The 20057-nt window shown below is 34.9% G+C and overlaps 2 protein-coding genes across 2 annotated transcripts; one reads left to right on the top strand and one right to left on the bottom strand.

Annotated features, from left to right (window-relative positions):
- The first annotated feature begins 632 nt into the window (after positions 1-632).
- LOC112511499 (CLP protease regulatory subunit CLPX3, mitochondrial-like) lies at positions 633-10354 on the top strand. Its single transcript, XM_025117139.1, has 15 exons — positions 633-1809; positions 2327-2388; positions 2476-2573; positions 3415-3494; positions 3765-3815; positions 3904-3978; positions 5002-5079; positions 5745-5801; positions 6715-6785; positions 6908-7007; positions 7166-7270; positions 8145-8207; positions 8313-8435; positions 9048-9206; positions 10031-10354. The coding sequence occupies exons 1-15, from the start codon at positions 943-945 to the stop codon at positions 10091-10093; spliced, it is 2052 nt and encodes a 683-aa protein (XP_024972907.1). The 5' UTR covers positions 633-942; the 3' UTR covers positions 10094-10354.
- A 293-nt stretch (positions 10355-10647) lies between these two features.
- Positions 10648-14973, bottom strand: LOC112510927 (reticuline oxidase-like). Its single transcript, XM_025116280.1, has 2 exons — positions 13304-14973; positions 10648-10953 (listed from the first exon to the last, which is right to left on the bottom strand). The coding sequence occupies exons 1-2, from the start codon at positions 14971-14973 to the stop codon at positions 10875-10877; spliced, it is 1749 nt and encodes a 582-aa protein (XP_024972048.1). The 3' UTR covers positions 10648-10874.
- Positions 14974-20057: the final 5084 nt, after the last annotated feature.

Raw genomic sequence — 20057 nt, 5'->3', positions numbered from 1 at the left:
AAGAAAGTCACATCACTATAGTACATGTGGACAGCCTACGTGGACAATGAGATGGCATGGAAACCTAGTATAATGGGTAAATTTAAATCAAAAGGTTACCCAATGCTATAATGGGTAAATTTTTCAAAGTACAATGTCCTAATAAAAAATAATTTGAAAGTACATTGCTGTAATAAAAAAAACTGAAAGTACAATGCTATAATAAAGAAATTTATAAAAGTAGATTGCTATTTTATGCACTTTGCCCTAATTAATATTGTAATATTCAAAATGAAGAAACTGTTGGAGGTGAATGTAACTTTTCTTTGAAATTTTTGACTTTTGATTCATTTTTATAGAGAATCTGTTGAATATGCTTTTATGCCATGTACATGGCTAACAGAGTTAGGGCGTGTTTGGTAACGGCTTAATGAGTTGTATAACATGTATGGCTGATTCGTACAACTATACCTATGTGTTCGGTAGGAGCTTAAGGATGAAAGGACTTAATTGTGACAAAATGTTTTCTTAGGGACAAACCTTCAAATATTGTAGAGTAAAGGGACCATTTTGTGGCCTTCTAAAAATGCAACAACAAAAAGGAAAATGGAAACAGAGCAGTAGGAGTAGAGAGCAATTCCTGTTGGTTCCCATCTTCACGATTCCTTTGCTTTCCACCCACGAATGCTCACCTCTCTTGTCTAATTCCTTAATCCACCCCTTTTTTCTGCCTCAATTTCCGGATTTCATGTATGAAACGCACACAATTAATCCTATTTTGGATAAATTTATGGATCAGATAGATGATTCTCAAGTTATATAGCACTTGCGTCTGCTACTATACAAAGATCCCAGTTGTTGAAACCGTTTATTGATTCAATTAGTTTAACAAATTGATGATTCATTGGATCTCAATTGCATGCCCGTTGAAGAAATTCGAGAAAAGACGATAAATTTTGTAATATGATGTCTGGGTTATGGAGATGGAGGAAGTTTCGAGATGTTGTAGTTGCTAGAACTGCAGCGACGAGATTTTCTTCATCGAACACATCGAATCGTGGGGTTATGAAAGGCGTGTTAAACGCCGGAGTTCCTGGTCCGTACATTCGTCGAAGGTCGCTGATTGGTGTGCAAACTCGATGTAAGTGGGACCATAGCGGTGGTGGTTGTGATGATAATAATCGTAGAACATCGTCGATGACACGGAGGATTAAGGCTGAAATTAACTGCCCTCGTTGTTGTAAGCAGATGGATCTCGATTTTTTCGATAACCGCCACCTCATTCCGCCACCTTCCTCCGACACCGCTGCCGGAGATGAATTGGAAACATCTCCCGATCTCGGTTCCGATGTTGATAGGAAAGGGGGTCACCTGCCGGTGAATTTGTGCCCCAACTGTAAATCTTCTTTCTACTTCCGGCCGTATAAGATGGCTCCTCTCCAGGGTAGGTTTGTTGAAATCGGTAGATTTAAAAATGGTAATGGTAAGGATAAGAGGCACTTTAATGATGAAGATGATTATGGAAACAAGCTTAGGGCTTCATTTTGGGATACTTTGCGTTCTTATGGTGGTGACCCGCCGGAGAATTGGACAAATCTTCCTCCTCCACCGCCATCTAGAACTGGACTCGCTGTGCATTCTCCGCGAAGTCCTCCTTTTCCGCCAGGGATCAATGTAATTCGTGCAGATGGTGGTGACAATGGGAAACGTGGTGGTGGAGAGAAGAACAGCGGGTGGGGCGGGTCGAATATGGGGAAGAATCTGCCTACTCCAAAGGAGATTTTCCAGGGACTTGATAAGTTTGTCATTGGTCAAAATCGTGCGAAAAAGGTTGCATCTTTAACCCTTTTGGTGTGATTGTATAGGGTATTTTGGGTTGGTTTTGTTTGGTTTACCATGCATATGTGAGTATGGTGTTTAGTCCATGTGGATTTCTCCAAATATGCAACTTTTAACTCACACAAACATTACTTCATTTCTACTAGCCATTACATTGCTTGATGAATTTGCATCTTCTCCATTTTTCCTTGTGGGGGGGACCTTATTTTTGCAAATATTGGAGGTGCTTTACCTTAAAAATTCCTTTTTGTTTTCCACATTTTTCTACGGGCCATCAAGGAATGATGATGGGTTTTAAGAATTATAAAATAGAGACAGAAGAACAGAACGAACCTAATGGGTTCAAATATTTGAGAAGTGACATGGAATATTTGGTGTAATAGAAGATATCTTGATAGGGACTAATGGCAATATCTATATGATTCATGGGGTTGATTTGAGATAATTGGGAAGTGATTTTTTGTCGTCTGTTCTTTTTCATTGAACTGGTGTTCCAATTTACTTTCAGGTGCTATCTGTGGCTGTATATAATCATTACAAAAGGATACATCATGCTTCTTTGCAGAAAGGGTTAGTCATTTGACATCTCCCTGCATAATCATTCATCCTATTCCTTGAATTACATATGCTGAACTGATTTTCTGTGTTGACCACTAGGTCAGGAGTAGAATCAGGAAGAGGTAGGTTGGAAGATGATGACGGTAATGTAGATTTAGAGAAAAGCAATGTACTCCTAATGGGGCCAACTGGCTCAGGTATGATTACGAGGTTGTTCACTTTGGGTGCGTTTGGTACTTGGACTGGACATGACTGCACGGGCGACAGTAAGGTAGGCAGGTGAAAGAATTTTGGAAGGTTTTAGGATTTTAATTTGATGTGGGTAATTTAGTAATTTACCGATCTTGTCCAATCTCCCTTATGGGGGCATTTGGATCACAAAATGGAATTTGGTGGAATTGGAATTCATCAAAGAAATTTGACTTTGAAGGAATTGGAATGGAATTTGACCACGCATTTGGTTGGTAGGAATTGGAATGGGATATGGAATTTCTGGGGGTGGGTGACGGGGTGAGGATGGCAGCTGTGATGACGATAGTAGTGGCATGCTGGTCAGTGGTGAGTTGGGGTTGGGGTAGGAGTGGGGGTGGATGGCAGTTGTGAAGGCAACAGTAGTAATGTGGTGCTGGGTGGTTAGGGGTGGGGGTGTGCCAATGACAGTAGTAACATGGTCATGGTTTGGGCAAGGGGTGGGTGGTGTTGGTGTAATTGGATGCAAAGAGATGGAATTCAATTCCTTGATTTATGCCAAGGAACAATGATTTCATTAATTTGTGGAATTCAATGGAAGTCAAAGGATTCCTACATTTTCATTATGTGAACCAAACATATTATTCATTCTAATTCCTTCAAAATCCATGAACCAAACACCCCCTTGTTTTTGTCCCACTCAGGTCCTGTTCTGTCCCGGTCTAATGTCACTGCAAACGTGGGATGACAAGATTTTGTACTATTGTGTTCCATGTACCAAATGCACCCTTTTGTGAGTTTTTCGTCAGCTGTTTGATTGCTGACAACTTTGATACAACTTTAATACAGGGAAGACATTACTTGCAAAGACCCTTGCTCGTTTTGTTAATGTTCCCTTTGTCATTGCTGATGCAACAACGTTAACACAGGTAAGTCGGATATACTATCTTGCTTTTTATGGAAATAAATTGAATAAGCCGATATGTCTAACTCTGTTTCCTGTATTATAAATTGGACGCATAATCTACCGTCCAAGCTTCATTTATGATCTCAATAATGTATTAAGGAAGGTGCGGTCTTGTTCTTTTCGCAGGAACATCTAAATTAAATGGAATCGTGTTGTTTTAATGCATCCTTCTAAATCTTTGAATTGGTTTAATGTTGCTCTTAAAAGTGGTTTATTTGTTAATATTCTGCAGGCTGGTTATGTTGGTGAAGACGTTGAATCTATATTACATAAGCTACTTACGGTATATCTTCTATTTTTTCTTTATGTTTGATTCTTATTGTATATTTGTTCCTGTTGCTGCATATTTTGAGTTTGTTTGTGGTATCAAGGTTGCCGAATTCAATGTTCAAGCAGCACAACAAGGGATGGTTTACATCGATGAAGTTGATAAGATAACCAAGAAGGTCTTTTGATTTTGTCTTCAATTTATTTTCCGAATTATGTTTCATCCTTCCTTAGTTCGTTTCCTTCCTTATTTCTCTCTCTAGTGTGTGTAGGGGGAGGGGCTATATATATATATATATATATATATATAGAGAGAGAGAGAGAGAGAGAGAGAGAGAAGTTTAGGGTAAAACCTCCACAAAAATGAAAAACTGAGGAAATGTGCATACAAGTGATTGAGTTGTTTCTTGGTTTTTATGTATGTTATACTCATGTGCATACCGCACAAATTGCTTACAAATTACTTGTATGTACATGTGCATACCGTCTAAATGAACTTTACCAGGGTGTTCCTCAATTTTCATTTTTTTGTGGTTTTCCTTGAACCTACCCTATATATATAGCTCCACATATTGTGATAACCATAAGAACTTTTATGTTAAGGTATTGTTTTACATATTTTTTTTCGTCTAAGGCTAGCATTTAATGTATTGATGAACATATATTTGTTTCACAACGTGTTTGCTTCATGTGTATGCGGTTCATAATGTGAAACTTTTGTTTTACAAACATGCTAATAAGGTTCACATTGTGAAACAAATATATGTTAATCAATATTCTAAATGCTAGTCTTAGGTCAAAAAAATCATATGAAATACCGCATGATGCACTATTTCTCAAGGTTATCACAATTTCATGAGTTCTCCAAAGAAGGTCCCCATATATATATATATATATATATATATATATATATATATATATATATATATATATATATATATATATATAGGGTTGGTTCCGGTGAGAATGAAAGTTATGGTGAGAAAAGTAAGAAAGAATCTCCACCCTTGGATCAATCCTAATTGAAGATCAACAGTAATGAGATGCACCGGATCAATTCCCGAATCAAGATTAAAGTTGATCAAGGGTCCAAATCCCTTCTTATACTCTCACCTTAACTCCTATTCTCACACGATCTTTCGTTTATATATGCAATCACATACTTTAAGTTCTGACAATTTTTCGTTTAAATCATTTTACAGGCTGAGAGCGTTAACATTAGCAGGGATGTTTCTGGCGAGGGTGTTCAGCAAGCTCTACTTAAGATGTTGGAAGGAACAGTAAGTGATGATACCCCTGATGAATTTGCAATCAATCATGTTGTTTCTTGAGTCCAATTTTTTTTGTGAAATTAGGATAACTTCAAACTCATGACATCATTTCTTCTGATTTTTCATTAATTTATCAACTTTAGCATGTATATATTTGTTGTAGGACTTCTAACTTGTCATTGAGTTGTTTCCGTTACATTTTAGTTTCATTTTGCATAAAAAGCCAATACATTATCGTGTTATAATACGTGGCTTTGCAGGATATTTTTCAACCATGTTTCTGTTACTGTTTTTTTACAATTATTTGGACAAATTCATTACATTTGACACTTTCTTCAGCCATCGGGCTTAGGTGTATGATGATATCTATATCATACTTTTTTTCTATTAATTTTCTTTAGTTAGCGATATTTGTTCCTATCTAATTTCCTAAATGCATTTTGTCTCGGGAGTTGGAACCCGTAGGTTGTAGAAGGTAGGAGAGTCAACCATTTTGCCAAACTATTGGCATTCATTATTCCCATCTTGGTTATTAACTTATTATACTATGGCTTATGGAATTCTATGCATCAATAATATGGTACCACTTTATGAAAATCAAATATCTAACATATATTATATATCATGACCTTTCTTGCGGTCTTGCCTAAAAGCAAATATTATATTCTCTGTAGATAGTAAATGTGCCTGAAAAAGGAGCCAGGAAGCATCCTCGAGGCGAAAACATTCAGGTATTTTATGTATTAATATCATCATATTGTTGTTGTTCTTTCTATAGGATTTTAATCTGACATGGGTGGTTTATTAATTTACCAATCTTGTCCCATTTTCCTGATTTTAGTGGAACAAAAAAAATGCATTTTGTCGCACTCGGTCATATCGTATCTGAGTTTAATGTCGCAGCAAACGTGAGACAACATGTTTTTGTTCTATCCTGTCCCACGTACCAAACGCATAATGGACCTCAACATCTATGATTAGAATCAAGGCCGCAAGTTTGCTCAAATGGCTTCGGGTTTGTTTGTTAGCAGCTTAGGGGCCGTTTACCTAAATGCTTACCCGGTAAGCGCTTACCATTAGGCGTCAACACTGTAATTACTCTACCGGATAAGATTGTAGTACATCAAAATGGTATCGTATGCAAGAATTTACCTGGTAAGCGCTTATCCGGGTAAGAGTCGTCACCCTCACTTACCGAGTAAGACTCTTCATCTTTATCATTGCTCTTATTGGGTAAGATTTTTTACTATTGTCATGTTCATCCGGCAAAGAAAATTACCCGGTAAGCACTTACTGGGTAAGCGTTTAGTAAACGGCCCCTTAATGAGCTTAATGGGATTCAGAGCTTACTCGCTCAGCCATACATGACTGTTTGGTAGTGGCTTGATGATACATAAAGTGGCTTATTCAGTAAGCTTCTAAAGGGGAGTTTTATGCAGAAAGCCAAGTTTTTCCAAAACCTGCCCCTCCTAATTAAAAAACACGCTCCTTCCATCTATGAAAAAGCACCCCCAAACAAAAACCTTCACAATCTATACAGACAAATTAATCCACACAGACAGCTTTATCCGTACATGACTTAATGGAAAACCAACCAAACAGCCCCTTAGTTGTGGTAGATGAGGCTGGTGCTTTTCCTTGCAGATCGATACCAAAGACATCCTTTTCATCTGTGGTGGAGCATTTGTAGATTTGGAAAAAACCATATCTGAGAGGTGATTACCGATTGTTTCTTTTGTATATTATTTTCAGAATTAAGTTATCGAAAGTTGATTCCATCTTATTATTTGATTGTGGGAAGTTAAAGCATTCAAACTGAAACTCATATTTATATCAGACGACAGGACTCTTCGATTGGTTTTGGAGCACCTGTTCGTGCTAATATGAGAAGCGGCAAACTGACTAATGCTGCCGTGACATCATCTTTACTTGAATCTGTAAGCTTTAATTTTTTTTTGGAATTTCCAAAAAGTTACCATTCTATTCTGTATATGAACCAAACGAGCCCAGTATACCATGCCCCACATGAGGGTGGGGTCTATTCTGTATATCATTATCCAATAATTATTGATCGTTTTTTCCCGTCCTTTTTCAGGTTGAAAGTAGTGATCTTATAGCTTATGGACTCATTCCTGAGTTTATAGGTCGTTTTCCCATTTTACTTAGTTTATCGGCTCTAACTGAAGACCAACTTGTTCAGGTGAGTTCATTCTTAGTTGTATTACTTCACTAAGCTCGGCTTCTTTTTCCCATTTCTTTCTTACCTGGGTAGCCATGGGAATATGATTTCTAGATATTTTTGGTTGCCTGAATATGTATACCACAAAGTGGGTTAGTGGTCGGTATTGGAAGCCAATCTTTTACTCTATCCATCCCAAAATACATGTTCACTATGTTAAAGGCACACAATTTTAGATTTCTGTAATTATTACCCTTTTAATTTGTCAAATGACTATTTTACCCTTAATAATACAGGGAGTAATGGATTTCTTCATCTCACAATTAAGGGTAGAATTGGGTCTTACTTTCTTTTGAAAGTGAACACTTATTTCTAATGGGATGGAATGATAGTTTTTGTATTCCTAATTGGATGGTTTAAGGCTCTGATATCATGTTAAATTCACTATGGATTCATGTTTCTGAACACTAGGGATTCACCTTCTATAGGGTCTTACCATTTTATAACTTCTTTTGCATTCGCCTTTTAGCCTTTCCCGGCTAGCTTTTTGAGTAGTAAGGATGCATTGGTACACAGACCAGGCAGGACTGGACTGTACGGACGAGAGTGAAGCATGTGAAAGAATTGTAGAAGATTTTAGGGGTTTTTATTTGACATGGGTAATTTGGTAATTTACCAATCTTGTCCCATCTCCCGAATGTCAAAAAATATGCATATTTGTCCCACTCAATCATGTCCCCTCCCAGTCTAATGTCACACCAAACATGGAACAACATCTGTTTGTTGTGTCAGTCCTGTCCTCATCTTCCAAACACACCCTAGATGGTTTTACTTTTTCTTTTTGTAATACTCCATCCCCACGAGGACTTAAAAATATAGTCGTTACTTTACACAGGTCCTCATGGAACCAAAAAACGCTCTCGGTAAACAGTACAAGAAGTTGTTTCAGATGAACAATGTAAGCATTTGATACTTGCGGTTCTTTTTCTCAATTATGGTTCGGCTACATTGGTTTTGACGTTTGGTGTGCTCATTTTTAATGGAAATGTTTCCTCGACCACAGGTGAAACTACATTTCTCGGAGAAGGCACTAAGGTTGATTGCTCAAAAAGCTATGGTTAAAAACACTGGCGCTAGAGGGTTACGAGCCATACTTGAAACTCTTCTAACCGACTCTATGTATGAGGTAAGTTGGCTTTTTAGTTATGTACACGACTCGGTATTTCGACATTGTCCTGTGAAAATTGGAACATTTCTGTCTTTTTCCGGAACTTTTAGCTGAAAAATTACCTATTTACCCATCGTCATCATTACAAATAGATTGATTTGGGTTCGTAAGATTTTTTTAATTTGGATTCTACTTTATTTATTTGACAAATGAAAGAAAATCAAACCAAAGCAAACACGTGTTTGGTTCGTGGATGGAATTGGATTAGTCAGGCGAGAATGAGATAGGCGGGTGAAAGAATTCCGGCAGGTTTTAGGGTTTTGATTTGACATGGGTAGTTTAGTAATTTACCAATCTTGTCTCATCTCCCTAATTTTTGTTCCACTTATTTTGGTGGGACAGGAAAAATGCATTTTTGTCCCACTCAGGTCCTATCTAAGTCTAATGTCGCGCCAAAAGCGAGACAACAAATTTTTGCACTCTCTTGTCTTGTCCCATCCTGTCCACTCGGAAGTAGGTCTAGGGTAGGATGTACCGACATGTTCTATACCAAAGATTAGATTCCGTGAAAACTGAGTGCTATAAAAAGTTCCTGTCGAAATTTAAGCTTTTGTTAATGATGACTTTCAGATTCCAGATGTCAGGACGGGAGATGATCGAGTAGAAGCTGTGGTGATTGACGAGGAGTCGGTTGGCTCGGTAGATAAAGCCGGATGTGGTGGAAAAATTCTTCACGGGGATGGTGCATTAGATGATTATCTTGCAAGGATCAAGTGTAAACAACAAACGGTATGAACTCGATGCATCTTTTTTTTTTGTTGTTGATAGTCGTAATTACCATCCCGGATTTCTTACAAGATTCAAATTCAAGGCCAAATTCGATTCGAGATCTGGATCGTTTGAGAGGAATTTAAAGCGGTAACTCAGATACTGTTGGGTCAATGACCCTTTGGTACATTTTACCATTTTCTAATCGTGTACTACGTTTGACCTTAGAGGTGTGTTTGGTATGTGGGCTGGACTAGGGGCGTAAATAAGTCGAGTCGAGTCGAGTCGAGTAGCAAGTTATTCGAGCTCGGCTCAAAGAAATAATATCAGGCTCGAGCTCAAACTCGATTAACTTTTTCAAGGTCGGGCTCGAATATTTTTTCAATGTATGAGCTCGATGCTCGTTTATAAGCTCGAATTCGAGGTCGATTAACTCGTTTATTTACTTAAGCTCGATGATTTTTATATTTTGATTATATAATTTATAAACATATATATATATATATATATATATATATATATGTTTGGCTCGAAAAAACTGTATGCTCGAGTAGCTCGTTAAAAGCTCGACTCGTTTACACCCCTAAATTGGACCAGGTAGACAAGCGAGAGGTAGGCGGATGAAAGAATTGTAGAAGGGTTTAGTATTTTAATTTGAGATGGGTAGTTCAGTAATTTCTCAATCTTGTCTCATCCCTGATTTTGTTTCACCTATTTGGTGTCACGGAAAAAAAGTATGCATTTTTGTCCCACTCAGGCTCTATTCTTTCCCAGTCTAATGCAGCGTTCATTCATTTCTTCTTGAACTTAAAAGTATCCGCTCCACGGTTGATCATTTTTTGTAGGAAGCCGAAGAGCAGTTGTTGGAAGGCGACGAAGACGTCTCATCAAAAGCCATGAGCATGTAAGATTACAACCGTTACAGTTACACTTACATTTACAGTTTAATTTAGTGTAGAAAAGCCGCGTTGTTGATGGCATTGTAAAAAAACCGAACTGGTGTAAATTTTCTCGATGTAGAACGTAGTGTCTGATTCGGGTTAAATTGATAGACGGGCAAGAAAATAAGAAATAATGTCGGTTAGAATAGGGAAAATGTAAAATCGTTTTTAAGTCTTACGCTGTAAAACAACCCTCCGAATCCGAAATGCAAGATTCAGCCGATTTATCGTAGGCATTCTTTCATTTGAATCAACATATTTTTGGATGCTGTACGATGGTTGTATTTGGCTGAATGGTTTCGAGGATTTTTGGATGCTTCTGTCACTTGGATATCCAACCCGCTATACGAACAGACTAATCCCAGAACGACCACTCACTTTGCGGGTAGTCCGGAGTCGCCGCATTTGAACCTTGGTGGCCACAAAGGGGATTTTTATTCCTCCTTGAATTCGAACCTGAGACCTCCAGACATTTTTGACCTTTGGAGCTCAAGCTCAAATCAGTCAGGTACCACCCTTATGGTTAAAAATAGACAACACCTTTATTAATGAATATCATGACAATCTTGTTCAAACATACAATCATCCTATGATTGACTTTTAGGCATACGCTAACATGAAAAACGTCCTCAAGGGATATTTTTTCATGCATCTTTATTTAGTTACAAATACGTATTCGAGAACCAAACATACATAATCCAAATTCTTTGATATATTTCACTTCAAATGCTGCTAACCAAACGTATGGTCAAATCTGGCTAAATTCCATTCCAGTTACTTCATATTTCCAGTTGTTTTGACATACTCCATTTCCGACCGACTCCATTCTGCAAAGCAAACGCCACCGAGTCTTAAAAATAAGCTCAAAAATTTTAAATGAAATAATTAATTGCTATTAAATAATTAATTCCAAAAATAATTCCCAACATAAAATAACTTGTGTAATATGTGATTTTATTGATATCAAATTAAATGAAAATTATTAAAATCATCTACAATTGGGTCGATTTAAGCTATGTTATTGTTCTACTAATCAGTAACTTATGGGCCATTTACTAAATGTTTATTCAGATAGTACTTACCAAGTTATATAGCTTTAACCAATGAATATGACAAGAACCAAGAATCTTACCGGGTAAGATGAAGGCAATAACCGAGAGTCTTACCTGGTAAGTGCGGACGACGGCTCTTACCCTGTTAACGCTTGCCCAGGTAAACTTTTCCATACAATCTCGTTTTAGTAGACTAAAATCTTATCCGGTAAGGTAAATAATAACGTTAAATTTAGCAGGTAAAGTACTTACCGAGTAAGTATTTAGATAAACGGCCCCTTAGTTGATGGTTAAAAATTGTTAGAGTAAAAATTAACAGATATTCTAATCATTTTTGATAAAACTAATTTATAAACTAAAATTGATTAAAAACATATATTAAAATTTTAATAGATTATAATTTATCATAATCTATACTATATTATAAAACATTTGACAAAAACTCTTAAAATCTATCTTTTATATATGAAGTACTGTTTATTGATGCATATTACTTAAAATTTAAGATTACAAGTAAATTATACGTAAGTACAACTTATTAAGCTTCATGTTCGAATTCATGTAACTAACTGTAGATAAATATAATCAAATACATGATATTTTATTTTAAATATATAATCTAAAATATAATTAGAATATTTAGTTATTATCTTTATAAAAAAAATTAAATCAAAAACAAATTACTTCGTAATTAAACCTAAATTAAAATACAATAAAAAATTGAATTAAAGAAATTACACAAATAATTAAAAACTTTTATATATTTTTTAAATTTTTTATGATATATTCGAATTTATATTTTATGAAGAAAAACATTATTGCTTGCTCAAAACCATGTAAATTCGTATTATAATATCAACAGAAACAAAAAATAAAATGAAACATTAAAATCGAGATATATCTTACTACATTATGCAAGTATCCTTCTAGTAATAATAATAAAATCATTACCGCCAAAAAAGTAGTAAAAGAAACAAAGTTCTTAGATATTTTAGGTTTAATGAACATTTTTTTTACATTTAAAATCATATTAATTAGATAATCAAATATTTTATTAGTAATTTTAAGTATATACATATTGAATTAATAATTAATTTTTAAAAAATATACTAATTCATGATTAAATATTTAATTAATAGTTTTCAAAAAAATATATAATTAAATATTTTATGAAAAATTACATATTATTTAATAAAATTATGGTTAAAATGGATTATATATGATTTTTTAGAGAAAAATAATTAGATTTAAATTGTTGTCATGAAAAAGTGATTAATTATTTTAAAATCAGATGGTTAAACACTTTTATTATAACAAAATTTGTTTTATAGGACGCTTATATTGTTTAAGTGGTCTGATAGAATACATTATAGAACTTAGGTTTATCCAATCAAATTATAAAACATCATATCTAAAAGCGTTACAATGAGATTATATTCGTTTTTAGACGTTTTAACAAGTTTTTTAGAATGATTTTAAAATAAAGTGTTCTATTAACTATTTTATGAGACACTATGTAAACTCATTTTTGTAGGACACTTGTGTTTATAGAACATTTTTTCAAATAATGTCATTATAAAATACTTTATTTTATAAACGTCCTAAAAAACTTGTTAAAACGCCTAAAAGCATCTTATAAACCTATTGTAAAACCTGTTAGATATGACAGTTTTTTGTTTGTTTCTATAAACTCAATTGATATAAAGTAATTTTTTAGAATGCTCCTACATTTTAGACTAACTATTAAATCAATTCTACCATACGATCTGATGCGGTAAGTTTCGGTATCTGTTTTTTATATTTTAACAAGTATAATAATTAGGGGTTGTTTGGGATTGCTTATTTGAAACAATTTATTCTTTTCTACAAAAGTAATTACAACTTATTATAAGTTAGAATGATTTAACTACTTCAAAAACTCCTTATTACCAGTTTGACATCGATATAAGCTGTTTATTCAAACATTCAAAAGTGCTTACTACGATGTCACACTGGAATAAGTCAATAAGTTATTTTTACAAACGGGAATGAAAATGCACTTTGATTACAACTTTGTTAGTCCACGTCACCAAATTTACACATGAAAAAAAGACACAAATTTGATGCATAAAATCCTTAAACTTACTCGCTCATTCTGCTTGATCTTTCATTCTTGTTCTTCAAAGACATCGGAGGAATGCTTTGTTGATGCCTGAAAACGTTGTACGGATCGATTTCGGTTTTCGCCTTCACCAATCGGTCGTAGTTCGTATCGAAGTATTTCTCGCCCCATTCGCGACCCTTCTCGACCGCATCATCTTCGGCCCTCGTTTTGATCCAATTCATCGTTCCCAAATCAAGGTCCATGTAGTTAACGTACGCGGCTCGCGGGTTCTGTGAGACGTAAGCCGTCATCGAGCCATGAAAGCTGCGTATCCACGCTATGTACTCGTTGCTTTTGTTGTCGTCGGTTTCGTTCCATTCGACGAGATACTGGATCGTGAAAAGGTTCCCTTTCCGGTGCGGGAAAGGGATGGAGTCGCTAGATATTGTTTGCATTGCGCCACCGTACGGGTCGAGAATTACGTACCCTTTCGGTTGTTTTTCGAGGATTTCGAGTGCCATGGTTAGGCCGAATCGTGGAATTGGTTTACGGATGTAGTCGGATTTTGCCTTGTAGTATAGTTTATCTTGCAAGTATCGGTTTTTTAAGTCGGAGATCGAGCTTCCGGTTCCAAGTCCAGAGAAGAAGAGAACGGATTCGATCCAACTCGTTTCTTTACAATCGGTTTCGACGATATTTAGCTCGGGGAAAGAATCGTTTATGACGATTAGGGCTTTGTTCTTCGGTCCTAAATAAAACCCTTTGAATGTGGCGGATAAGCCCGCTGGTTTGTTCTTCCGTTCCGGCAAACCAGCACCGACAAACGACGACAAGTAAAAGTCGTCGTTCAGTTTAGGCGCAACGTGTTGCCATTTGTTTACCAGATCGCTCACCTGTTTCATCGTGCCCGGTCTCGACACGATGAAACTGGTAACAGTTTCCGGTACGCTTGATAACCGGATGTTCCAAGCGTACACGACTCCCCAAACACCCCCACCACCGCCTCGTATCGCCCAAAACACATCCTCACCCATCATGTCGCGGTTCAGTAACTCGCCTTTGGCGGTTATTAAAACCGCGTCGACTACATTATCCGCTGCCAAGCCGTATTTCCGAGACAACAACCCAAACCCGCCGCCGGAAATGTGACCACCGGTTCCGACAGTCGGGCACGATCCTGCCGAGAACCCGTGAACCAGGCTAACCTCAGCAATGGCGGAATACGTCTGACCGAGGGTCGCACCAGCTTCAACCCAAGCACGACCCGAGTCTACATCCACCGAGACATGGTCCAATCGGGTCATATCAATCACCACAAATGGACCACCTTCCACGGCCACCGACGACGACCCCTCGTAGCTGTGACCGCCGCACCGGACTCTGATTTCCAGCGACGATTTGTTGGCACAGACGATGGTTTTCGCCAACTGTTCTTTATTTTCCGGGAAAACAATAACAGTTGGTTTGGGCAACGATGAACCAGAAAATCTAAGATTCTGAATGGAGAAATTAAGAAGATGATTATAAAGCGATGAATCATTGTTCCCATTCGAATGAGTCGTAAAGTTATGAACACCATACTGAGTTAAACACCGAGTGAAAAACTGAGTTGTTTCTTCTTGATGAAGTTGATAACTGAGTTTAGAAGAAGTTACAGAAAGTGCAGACATGGCGAAGAAGATGGTGATTAGGGGAAAAAGACGAGACCCCATAAACGTTGGCGATTGAAGTAGGGTTGCAGGTGGATTTATATATATGGGAAGATGAAGTTGAAATTGTTTAAGAAGGAAGAATATAATCATGGAGGTGGGAAGGAGAAGACAAACAGAGGGAGATGGGATATAAAGCAGAAGGAAACGTACGTTGGCCGGCCATCGCCATTTTCTTAATGGTTGAAGAACTTAGGTTACTGCATGCAGACAAACTGAGCTTTCCGCCATTAATGTATTCAAACACAGAGGGCTGTTCATTTGGATAGAGCAAAGTTCTAATGGTTCATTCAACTTGGATTCATGCCCAATATTCTATATATATATATATATATATATATAAAGAGAGAGAGAGAGATATATATATATATATAGATATATACATATATGTGTGTGTGACTGTGTGTATGTATATGTTGGAGGTCAAACCAATATTCCAGATTTGACATCACGTAGCTTTATGAATTGTTTGTGAACTACCTGAAATTTTCAGTCTGAACACGATTCAACTACCTATGATTTTCCTCTCATTCATCAGTGCAGTGAAAACGATCTAAGAGGATGAATCATGAAGGGAAATTGGTTAAAATAGCGATTTTTTTTATAAATTGTTGTATTAGGGGAGGTTTATCTAAACACTTACCCGGTAAACACTTACCGGTAAAATTCAACACTATCGCTTACTTATCGGATAAGATTTTATTCACTAAAACGCATCTTATGCAACAATTTATCCCGGTAAGCGTTAACCATGGTAAGAGTACTCGTTCTCACTTACCGGATAAGACTCTCGATTCTTGTCTTCGCTCTTACCGGGTAAGATTCTTAGTCATTGTCATATTCATCCGGTAAAGTAAAGTGACTTGGTAAACGCTTACCCAGATAAGCGTTTGATAAACGGCATCATAGTCATTTATCTATCTGATTTTGTCTAAATAGACAAATCCCTAATTGTGGACTTGGGTGTTGCAATTGCAAACCTGGGTTGGATATGAATTTTGTCTTTTTAGTAGTTGTGGAAGTAGTTATATTTGGGTAAATTAAGGAGAAGAATTGCTAGGAAACCAATCCATGAAGGAGAAATGATTATTTTGACCAATTTTCCAAGGATAAGTATATACAATGTACCTTTTTGGGTGCGTTACAAAACTGTATTTTTAGGGATAAAAATTATCTGATACAAATTTTCACGTCTCATTTATGTCCATCAATCATATCAATACCAAGATGAGAGAAAAAGTGAACATGAATTAAATAAATTTAAAATAAAATAAAATCTGAGCGTGTCTTAATTTTATTGGTGACTTTAATTTGACATGTATTTTCCTAAGTTTACAAAAAATATTTATATAACTATATATGGCATTATATTTATATTACAACTTCATTATTCTTTTTTTTTTTTTGCTCTTCTTAATACAAGTTGTGATATAATTACCAAAGAATCTTTGATCTAGCGGTATTGTCGTCTTTGGCCTTTTAGGAGATCAGAGTTTCAAACATTGTCAAAGATAAGAAGGGTATGTGAGTTTATTTGTTACATTTGTTATATATAAATATTATATTCTTTTTAAAAAAAGTTGGGACATAATTTATAATTTTTTTTAAATAATTAATCTATTAAATATTATTTGTAAAAATATTCTATGTATTAAAATAATAATCAATGTTGTTTCTAATGATCTACGAGGTTTTAAATATTTGATTATCTTTTTAACCATATTAACTTATGTGAATCGTTTTATTTTTAGGTACTGAAAATACACCAAATTTTACCTTTTATTATTTATGTCATGTTATATATGTCGATAAATTTGTATATCATATGATAGGATTGGGTTCACGTGAGTCAAAACTGTTTCATGAGACACGATTTTTATACTAGAAACTTCAAAATAAAATCTTGTGAAGGTAAAAAAAAAAAGTCGAACATTCACAGCAAAAATACTGTAAAGATTATTTTCACTATGTTTTGCTGTGAAGTTTCAAATGTAAAAATCGTGTCTAATGAAAACAGTCTTGTTTCACATGATCCCAAGTCTTATATTGTAATTATATATGTATATAAATATATGTTTTTTACTATTATTTAAAATGATATTAAACAATTTAAATTAGTTTATACGCTAAAAACTAAAAAGTATGGGTTGTTTGTTTACCTCTTAATAGTTCCATTAAGAAACAACTTTTGAATCGCTAAGAAGTGAATCTTGTTTGGCAAAAAAAAGTCAGTCTCTTAATGGTTCCAAAACTCTCTGAATGATTTTATATCATAGGTCTCCCTTAACCATTCAACATCCTAATTTCATTGTAAACAATTACCGAACAATTATATTTTATTGTGCACTATATCATGAGAGTCTATCAATTATTCTGCACCAAATCATTCAGCAACTATCAAACAGCCTCTAAAACATTAAAAAATTGAAAAAAAAATATCGCGTTACGTAATCTTGATTGAGTAACTGTGTCATAAACTTAATATGATGTCAGGTACATCAATTAAGCCACAACGTATCACAACAAATATCATAACGAGTTTTTTAGAACACTGATATCGATTAAAATTAATCACTTAAAAATGGTATACAATTCTTTTTGAAGATTACTATGTTGGAAGTGAGGTGAGATGCCGGCCAACCGCAAAGATCCAAACGGTGCCGTTTCTATCTCATTTTAAAAAACCATCAACAATCGATTATCCATTTTACGTGAACCTCAAGAGTCGTCAAACATCGTTTATCGTCTTATAATGTTCAATCTTATTATACACGACAAATTCAATTTAAAATTGTTATACTTTTTAAATAATTAAAATGACTTTTTTACCCTTGACAATAAAGAGAGACTTTATGTTTATGTATCTCATAATTAAGGGTAGAATAAGAAAGTGAAAATTTACTTTTGAAAGTGGACACTTATTTTAAAACAAATTAAAATAAAATCGTGGACACTTAGGTGCCGTTTACCAAACTCTTACTCGGGTAAGCGCTTACCAAGTCATTTTAATTTACCGGATGAATATGGCAAGAGCTAATAATCTTACCTGATAAGAGCAAAGGCAAGAATCGAGAGTCTTGCCCGGTAAGTGATGACGAGGACTCTTACCATAGTTAGCGCTTACCGGAATAAATTGTTGCATACGATTCGTTTTAGTGAATAAAATCTTACCTGGTAAGTAAGTGATAGTGTTGAACTTTACCGGTAAGTGCTTACCGGGTAAGTATTTAGGTAAACGGCCCCTTAATTTGCAACAGATGGAGTATTATTATATTGTATGAATGTCTATCGTGACAACTGTGAACATACCTTTATTTTGTGTGATTACTACAACATTCACGTAATATAGCGTAACCTTCCAATACATTGTTAAAGATGATGTAAAAATTACAACCCTCGTACAGAACAACATAGAGGATGTTTGTTTAACTCTTAATAGTTTCATTAAGAGACATCATCTGAATCGTTAAGAGGTAAATCTTGTTTGATAAAAAAAATATGTTTCTTGATGGTTACAAGATCTTCTGAATGATTTTGTATCATGGGCTTCCCTTAACCATTCAACACTCTAATTTTATCGTAAGCAATTGTCAAACAATTATATTTCATTTTGCACTATATCATGAGAGTTTTTTAATCATTCTAATTATTTAATCATTTTGTACCAAACCATTAAACAACGCGGAATAATATGTTTCAAGAAAATGGAAATTTCTCATGAAAGTATCGAAATTGAACATGATTTTGACTCATAGATAAATCAGTATATATTTACGTGGGACAACGTTATTGTCCACGTGGCAAAAGAAATAAAAATGGAAAAGGGCTTTTTGGTGGGCTTATTGTGATTAAGATTGATGTTAATGGAACAAGCGTGATTTTGGCATATCATTAAGCAGACTTTGACAAGTAATTCACGTATTTATATGTTGTTAACAAAATTCAAGTTTAAATTTACTTGTTTTTTTATTAATAAAATATTATAATATTGATTTGATTTATAACTTTGTTTCAATCTTGAAAGTTGACTGTTAATAATAAATATCAGTGTTTTAATGCAAAAGCTGTTATGAACTCCTGTAATTCAAGACTTGTGTCTCATGTCATGTTTAAAAGAAATATTTACTTAAACACTTACCCGGTAAGTACTTACCGGTAAAATTCAATATTATTGTTTACTTACCGGGTAAGATTTTATTCACTAAAACGCAGCGTATGCAACAATTTATCCCGGTAAGCGCTAACCATGGTAAGAGTCTCTGTCCTCACTTACCATGTAAAAATCTCGATTCTTGCCTTCGCTTTTACCGGGTAAGATTTTTAGTCATTTCCATGTTCATCCGGTAAAGTAAAGTGACTTGGTAAGCGTTTATCTGAGTAAGCGTTTGGTAAACGACACCTAAGTCATACAAGGAACAACGTTATTTTAAGATAAATATTTTTAATATATACATTTAAAGTCAATAATTTATAGAAATATAATTTTATCAAAATATATATTCCCAAAAATGTGATGCAATAAAAGTATTTTTCATTTTAACATGTTTCATTCTAATTCACATGGATGAAATTATACGATGATAAAATAATATTACATAAAAAACTATAATAACGACATAAATTTCTCGTGACAGATCTGGTTTTGTGTGGCTTCTCCCGCTAATTTTTACCGATTTTCCAAATTTTTTATTTCATGGCAAATTCCGTTAAGAGTTTTTAATGATGTTTGAAGAAGTAAATAAAATCTTTAATCCGCTTTAGCTAATGTTTTCTGCTACACGTTTTTCAAAAGCAGATTAAAGTTTCATCATATTACTATAACGAAATTAAATTTACAGGACGCAATCAAAATCTAAGATTTTCAATAGACTGTTTTAGAGAACTGAATTTATATAACCAAAAAATAAAGTGTCCTATCTAAAAGCATTGAAATAAATTTATAGCACGTTCTTGAGCATCCCATCAAGTGTTTTAAGGACACTTTTAATATAAAGGGTCTCATTAGCAATTTATAGGGTACTTTTAAGATCATGTCATATAAACTCGTATTTTTATAGGACACTTATTTTTATAAGAAACCTTTAAAT

The sequence above is a fragment of the Cynara cardunculus genome, assembly GCF_001531365.2.
Source record: "Cynara cardunculus var. scolymus isolate 2C chromosome LG 4, CcrdV1, whole genome shotgun sequence".
Taxonomy (NCBI): Eukaryota; Viridiplantae; Streptophyta; class Magnoliopsida; order Asterales; family Asteraceae; genus Cynara; species Cynara cardunculus.
The sequence above is the reverse complement of the archived record's forward strand: the minus strand, read 5'-3'. Positions and strand labels throughout refer to the sequence as shown.

Excerpts from the sequence above, each read along its gene's own strand:
- LOC112511499 (XM_025117139.1), top strand. The coding sequence starts at position 943 with ATGATGTCTGGGTTATGGAGATGGAGGAAGTTTCGAGATGTTGTAGTT. Across the intron at positions 3,816-3,903 it reads TATTACATAAGCTACTTACG|GTTGCCGAATTCAATGTTCA; the intron begins GTATATCTTCTA and ends TGTGGTATCAAG. Across the intron at positions 9,207-10,030 it reads TCAAGTGTAAACAACAAACG|GAAGCCGAAGAGCAGTTGTT; the intron begins GTATGAACTCGA and ends CATTTTTTGTAG.
- LOC112510927 (XM_025116280.1), bottom strand. The coding sequence starts at position 14,973 with ATGGGGTCTCGTCTTTTTCCCCTAATCACCATCTTCTTCGCCATGTCT. Across the intron at positions 10,954-13,303 it reads AGATCAAGCAGAATGAGCGA|AATGGAGTCGGTCGGAAATG; the intron begins GTAAGTTTAAGG and ends TTTGCTTTGCAG.